We start from the raw sequence: 7165 nt of genomic DNA, 5'->3' as shown, positions 1-7165 counted from the left end.
TCTTGGAAATGCTGCCAGGGAGGGAATCTGTGTCTTTCTGCCTGCAAGCATGAGGGGCTCTTCCCAGAGAAGCCCCAACCCCAAAGGGGAGTCCGACAGTGCTCACAGATGGTGCCCCCATTCAAAGGCAACCCAGGGCGGACCCTCTTTAGTCAAGGGGAGAAGGCATGCTTGCGAACACAAGGCCAGTTCTCCTCCAGACTTTATTCTAGCCAGGAGGTGAGCTCAAGTGTAGGAACGGAATTTCTTCCTTCAGAGGGAAAGAAACCAGATCGTTTTTAGAATTCCAGCAATCACACATCTGTAGAGTGTAACCCCAGTGCAGACAAGGAAACCCCAACCCTAAGGAAAGCGCCCTCTTAGACCACGCCAGGAGACAATCTCCAATCCCCGTGTCCACCACCACCCAACGTAGTGGCAACAGGTTCACAAGGCAAGGGCTGAAGGGAGCTCACAGTCTGGCCAGCTTGGAAGAGGAGCTGGTAGAGGTTTTGCCATTTGATTGAGGGTTTCAGGAATGTGGTCTTGTAGGCTCTGGTGGCAACCAAACACCTTTTTCATCAAATAAGGAGAAATTCCAAAGAACACTGTCCAGCCACGGTCATCCCCAGAGTGCTTTGCTACAGACTGAGAAGAGCAGCAAATTCTACTTTCATACAACCATCAGCTGAGGCAAGGAGGGTGGCTTACCCAGAAAGTCCAGATGCCCAGAAATCTCCTCCAGGACATCCCTGTGCAGAGCCCTTTGGCCTGGATCCAGCAGAGCCGCCTCCTCCTCGGAGAAACACACGGCCACCTCCTCCAAGACCACAGACTCCTGAAAAGAGCAATACAACGTGAAGGTTGGTCACGTGAAGCTGGGGAGAGCTGAGGGGGGAGGCAGGATCGACTTACCTTCCCCACCACAAGCGGAGTTGGGCCAGGGTGCCACCAGTCACATGCTCACTGGAGCGGCACTGCTTTAGTTGCCTGAGGTGGGATTGGAAGGAGGAAGTCCTCCCTCATCCCACAATGCCCTGTGTGGGCAGTGGAAAGGAAGCCTGCTACAAAACAGAAGGGCTCCTCTCCCTGGCCGCTCAGCAGTCAGGGCTCTATGGTCACCACTCCCGGTGGCCATTTCTAGAGCCCCAATGGGACATACAACCGGGCAGTGAGGGAGGAAGTGTGCACGTGACCTCCTACCTCACTTTGAGACAGGGTTTCCAAGGGGGGTTACCTGGAAGAGGAGCACCGGGATCGGGAGCCATCGCAGTGCTTCTCACCACCAGCCTTTCCCAGGCTAGCACTGCCTTACCCAGGAAGGGCTGGTCCTGAGAACCACCTCACTGTATCTCCATCAGTCTTGCCAGAAAGGGGGAGGCTCAAGATTCTCCTGGAGGGCCCAACATTTCTTCTGTGGCTTTCAGAGTCAGAAGGGAGCCCCTCTGAGTGAGGCTCAGTGGGGTCCAGAGAGAGGCGAGGTCTTCTCTCCCCAGCAGGGATCCTTCTCCTACCTGATCCGGTGAGTGCACAGCCACAGTTTTCACTCCACCAGTAAGACGAGAAGGTCCAGGAGGAGTCACCAGCGTCATTTCACTGCCTAGAAGTGGGAAGAGAGTTTGGGCTTGAAGGCCATTTTCCATGGAAGTGGCAGCAGTGAAATCAGTCTGTCTTCCTGTCACTTCAGGGCTCCATGCAAAGCTTTGTGTTGGAGCTCTACTCAGGAGGCTCAAGAGAAGCATCTCCAACACGCAGGCTCAAGGGGAACCCCTTAGCAGCCCTGGAGTTTCTCAAGAGAGAAGAGCCAAGTCGAAAGACCCCCCATGCATCCTTACCCAAGCCAAAGGCGCAGCGGGAAATTACCGGCTTAGCAAGCATGAGGTTGCCGGTTTGAATCTCCGCTGCTATGTTTCCCAGACTATGGAAAACACCTTTATCGGGCAGCAGCGAGATAGGAACATGCTGAAAGACATCACCTCGTACTGCAAGGTAGGAGGCCTTGGTTAATCCCTCCTGTATTCTACCAAAGACAACCACAAGGCTGTCAGGAGTCGACACCAACTGGACAGCACACTCTACCTTTATCCTTACCCAGCGCAATGGGGCCTCCGTCACTCTCCTGCATAATCCCTCTGAACAGCAGCTTCTGCCGGGTCACCAACAGAGCTCTCTTGGAATCTCGGAGCTCAGGGGCTGCTTGGGCTAACATCCCATCTGTCTGAAACAGGAGAAGGCGGCTGTGGGGGGCATTTTTGAAAAGGCATTTCCATGCCTCAGTTCTAATTCCAATACCCTCTGGGAAGCCATTTCAAAAAGCAGGCATCCCTGGGAACAACCTCTCCTAGTCCAAGCTTCACAGCCCAGAAGGTCCTCTAAAAGACAGCAGAAGAGCTTTGGCGAGAGAAGATAACCCCTGATGACTGAGCACAAGAGCGGTGCCTTTAAAAAGTGGCGATTCTCTGATATTTAGCAGGAGTGAAAGGACAGAGGAACAGAGGAAGCTGCCTCAGAGCGAGTCATCCCACTGGACCACCTAGCACGGTACTGTCTACACAGACTGGCAGCAACTTTTACAAGGTTCCAGGCAGGAATCTCTCTCAGCCCTATCTTGGAGATGCCAGGGAGGGAACCTGGAAGCTTCTGCATGCAAGCCTGCAGATGCTCTTCCAATCTAGGCCCAGCACTGTATCCTCCAGTGGCTCCTTCTGTTTCTTTTTTCAAACTGTGAGCCATTCTGGGTCACAGAGCTAACTTCTTACATATTTATGTATCCCACTTGGATCACTTTTGTTGAAAAGTCGTATACAAAGGTGTTCTTGTGATAGCAAGCATGACTTGTCCCCTTAACTAAGCAGGGTCTGCCCTGGTTGCATATGAAAGGGAGACTAGAAGTGTGAGCACTGGGAGAGATTCCCCGCAAGGGATGGGGCTGCTCTGGGAAGAGCAGGAAGGTTTCAAGTCCCCTCCCTGGCTTCTTCAAATAGGGCTGAGAGAGATTATAGCTCAGTATATGGCAGCTTACTATGTTCCTATTGTAGCAGAACGATCCTGATAACAGAGTCAATTTCTCTTGCAGTAGTTTCTGAATCTGGATCTCCTAAGATCGTTTCTTACCCGGAGGGCCCTAAGGTAACCCACAAGGAACCCAGTCATTGGCAGGAAAGTATATAACAACCATTTGATTGGAATATTAACCTAACACAGATACTAGAAGGGACTAGAAGACGGAAGAATGGGAGGGGAGCTGGTCTTGTGATAGCAAGCATGAATTGTCCCCTTGGCTAAGCAGAGTCCACCCTGGTTTGCATTTGAATGGGAGACAACATGTGAGCACTGTCAGATATTCCCCTTAGGGAGGGGGCTGGTGTGGGAAGAGCATCTGCATCTTCTGCAGATAGGGCTGAGAGAGACTCCTGTTAAATAAAAACATAATCCAGCACACAACGTATAACTGAACCATGAGCCTAGGGAGATCAGAGTTCAGATGATTTCTGCACAAAAGTGGGCAAGTGACAGAACTCATGAGGACAGTATCCAACACACTTCCAGCCCCTTGAAACGACCTGGATGAAATGCTCTCTCACCTGCTGCTCTTCCTGCTTCTTCTCCTCTGCCTGGCTCAGGAGGAAACCTTCTGCCAGGGCCACCGCCTGGGAACTGGTCTCCGCTCCGCATTCTCTCACCCAGCTCTCCATCTCCGGGGGCAGGATGGCCAGGAACTGCTCCAGGATCACCAGGTCCAGCATCTGAGCTTTCGTGTGTCTCTCTGGCGCCAGCCACTGCTTGCAAAGGTGGTGGAGTTGGCTGCAAACCTCTCGGGGACCTTGAACTTCCCAGTACCTGAACCGTCTGAATCTCCTGACCTGGACATCTGAGCTGCTGCTGTCTCCTCCCAGGATCTTCTGCACAGTTCTTTCCCAGAATCCCTTATCATTGCCAGACTGGATGGCTGGAGGGCCTTTTTCTGTTCCCTTCCCTGATCCACTCTTTGCTGGGCTTGGCACATCCATGGTCTCTCTAAGCTCAGCTTAAGCTCCCAACACACCCAAAAGCTCTTCTTCCTCTAATGCTACTTTTCTGCCCAGGGCAAGAAGAATGTGATGAATCCACCTCTGAGTCACACAAGGCCAAGGCCCGTTTGCTGGTGGTTTTGAAAGTTGTTGTTGTTTCCAGACAAGCATATCATTCACATTCAAACTCCAGCTTCTCCCTGAGAAAATGGGGAAGAAAAAGAAAAACATGGAGAATCAGAGAGCATCAAAGACCAACACCGTTTCATCTAACTCCTATTCAGGAACAGTCCCTACTAATTTCTAAGCCCCCCCCCCCTTCAATTAAGCTGGAGGAAGAGTTCTGTATCATTCAAAATCTTCCACATTTTAGTATTTCGTTCATACAACTGAGCCACACATGGAGAAATTATTTATTTGAAATATCTATACCCGGCTCCTCAAGTACACTACAGCTCGGGGTGGCTCACAACAATAATAGATAGAATATTCAGTCAAAGTAATAAAATTAACCAAACTGAGTAAAGAAGTTAAAGGTCAGGTTAAAAACCACAATCAGGATTCAGATTCAAATTTAAAGCTATTTTAAAAGATAAAAACTCAAAAGTATAAAAACTAAAAGTTAATGAACATACCAGACAGAACTAAAGATGGAGAATTAAAAAGCCTCCTTAAAATGTGTGTCTTTAGTTGTTTTTTAAAAAACACAGAGAGAGGAAGAATAGCAAAGCTCTTCAGGGAGGGTGTTCCAAGGCTGAGGGGCCACAATAGAAAAGGCCCTGTGTCCAGTACCCGCCAACCGTATTTCTCTTAGTGGCGGGGCCACGAGCAGGGCCGGAGACAATGAATGGAGGGCCCTGGCAGATTCATAGGGGCGAATCCGGTCCGACAGGTACCCCTGGCCGAAGCCGTGTAGAGTTTTAAAGGTCAAGACCAGCACCTTCGATCGAGCCCAGAAGCAGACCAGTAACCAATGAAACTGCTGCAGGATGGGTGAAGCTGCCACAGGATGGGTCTCCAGTCTGGAACACTCAAGTGTCCCTTTTTCCATCATTTTACAGTCAAGAGCCTTTCTGTGCAATCCCCTTATTCATGCTTGCTGGGATGTAGGATCCCCCTATATATGGATTTCAAACAGTGTCTTATCCTGAGTGAGATGACTGGTCCATCACACCCAGCAGTATGGATTCCTAGTGGTGGTCAGGGGAAATGGAAGAGTTTCTAAGGTCAGTACATTGCAGACTTTTGAATCACGATTTCTCAGCACCAAATACCACCACCCCTCATAATTTTCCAGTGCCCAATAGCGGGACAGCTTAGCCCACCCACCAGAATTCCAGGGTAAGACCTTTCAGCCTCAAGACTAGGCTAACTTCTAGAGATCCTGGGTGCATCCAGCTCAATCTTCTCTGGTGGGGCTCCTCCTCTGGTGGGGTCATTAGGGACATCGGAAACTGCCTTATACTGAGTCTGACCCTTGATCGATCTCAGGCTCGAGTCTTTCCCAGCCCATCCTAGAGAGACCTGGGACCTTCTGTCTGCAAGCAGATGCTCGACCACTGAGCTACAAGTTTTCTCAGCTCTTCCTGCAGCCATGAGAAAGGTCTCTCTGACATGATTCAACAGGGAAGCCTGGCCAGAGAGCTCCTTCTACGGAGCCACCCTCTCCGTCCTCCAGCTGCTGATGAGTCGTCTTCCCCAGGCCGGCTGCGACATGGAGAGGCTGCCAGCCCGGGACTGAAGCAGGAGGGAGCCCTGCCAGACTGCTGCCCCTGAGCGGCAGCCCCTGCAAGTGATGATGGGCCTCTCTCCTCCCGAAGCCTCCTCGCCTGCCTGTCTGCCATTTCCTTCCCTGTCTTGTCCCCGGGGGCGGGGCGGGGCGGGGCGGGGGTCCTTTGCACCCCAGATCCTCCCTTCTTGGCACTCACCGGATTCTTCTCACTGTAATGTGCTGGTGCTGCTGTCGAGAAAAGCCAGACGGGACGGGAAGTGCCTGCTTGCAGGACGAGCCTTCCGTCTCACGGGGCCCTCTAGGAAGCGCGACTCTCTTCCTTTGCCCAGCGGTCCTCCAGGCAGAGGGGAGGGGCCGCTGAAGGAGGATCTTCTCAGTCAGGGGAGGGGCGGAGTCGAGAGCGCGAGACTCCCTGGGCGGGTTCTTTGGACGGCCACGGAGGGGAAGGGGGCTGCATGACGTCACTCCCCCTCACGCCCCTCCTCCTTTGCGGGGAGCCTCGGAGGTTGCGGATGTCAACAGCTTCTGCTCCCCCTTTTCCCTTGCTGGAGGCCCGGAGGGTGCATGTGGGGCGGGTGGAGGGGACGGGGGAAATGGAAGGCAGGAGGGAGGGAGGGAAGAGGAGGCCACTCCAGCCAGGAGCAGCCCTGGTTGCTTTCGGACCTTCCGGCCTCAGCACTTTGGAGACAGAGCCACGCCTGGCCCAACTGCAGGAGGCAGAAGCCCGACCCCAGTGCTGCCCCGGGGAGCCTCGACCCCAAGGCCTTGGGAGCCACCACTGCCCCCTGCCAATCCAGCATCTCCTCCCTCCCTCCCTCCCTCTGACCCACACAGTGCTGCTTGGAGCCTCTTTTCCAGGGGGCTGATGTGGTCACCCAGCATTCTGTGTGGGTGTCCCTGTTGGTGCCCCCCACCCACCCACTCCCCATCCACTTTGCAAAGCCTGGACCAATCTGAATCAAATCAGGTACAGTTGTACAAGATGGCGGACATGTGAACGTTTGAGGCACAAATAGGCTAACTTGTGGACTGTCTTAACTGATTTGAACCAAAGTAGGTACAGTTATAGTGAGTGACACACAGGGACACCTCAATAGCGTCGTTTTTGATGAGGTCATCCACCCCAATCCAAGATGGTGGACCCATGAACCTTGGAGATGCCAGTGGGCTAACTTGTGAACTGCCTAAAAGATTTGAACCCAATGTGCTACAGCTGTAGGGGCACATAGGAATACCCAAAAGGTATGGTGTGTGATGATGTCATCCACTCCTATTCAAGGTGGTGTCTGCCTGAACATCACTCACAAGCGGGCTAATTTGTGGACTGCCTAACCTATTTGAACCAAATTGGGTACAGTTGCAGTGAGTGACACACACGGACACCTTTGTAGCATAGCTTGTGATGATGTCACCCAACCTGATCCAAGATGGAGGACACATAAAC

General features: G+C 52.4%; 1 protein-coding gene across 2 annotated transcripts; it reads right to left on the bottom strand.

The window, feature by feature from the left end:
• Positions 1–713: 713 nt before the first annotated feature.
• Positions 714–5838, bottom strand: LOC128341968 (zinc finger protein 496-like). Of its 2 annotated transcripts, none has more exons than XM_053288699.1 (4): positions 4625–5838; positions 3564–4189; positions 2059–2197; positions 714–1579 (listed from the first exon to the last, which is right to left on the bottom strand). In XM_053288699.1, exons 2-4 carry the CDS (start codon positions 3987–3989, stop codon positions 1362–1364), a joined length of 783 nt encoding a protein of 260 aa, XP_053144674.1. In that variant the 5' UTR covers positions 3990–4189; positions 4625–5838; the 3' UTR covers positions 714–1361. The 2 variants fall into 2 exon arrangements, with proteins under 2 accessions (XP_053144674.1, XP_053144675.1); XM_053288700.1 differs by having other exon boundaries at positions 2071–2197.
• Between the last annotated feature and the right edge of the window lie 1327 nt (positions 5839–7165).

The sequence above is a fragment of the Hemicordylus capensis genome, chromosome 2, assembly GCF_027244095.1.
Source record: "Hemicordylus capensis ecotype Gifberg chromosome 2, rHemCap1.1.pri, whole genome shotgun sequence".
NCBI lineage: Eukaryota > Metazoa > Chordata > Lepidosauria > Squamata > Cordylidae > Hemicordylus > Hemicordylus capensis.
The sequence above is the reverse complement of the archived record's forward strand: the minus strand, read 5'-3'. Positions and strand labels throughout refer to the sequence as shown.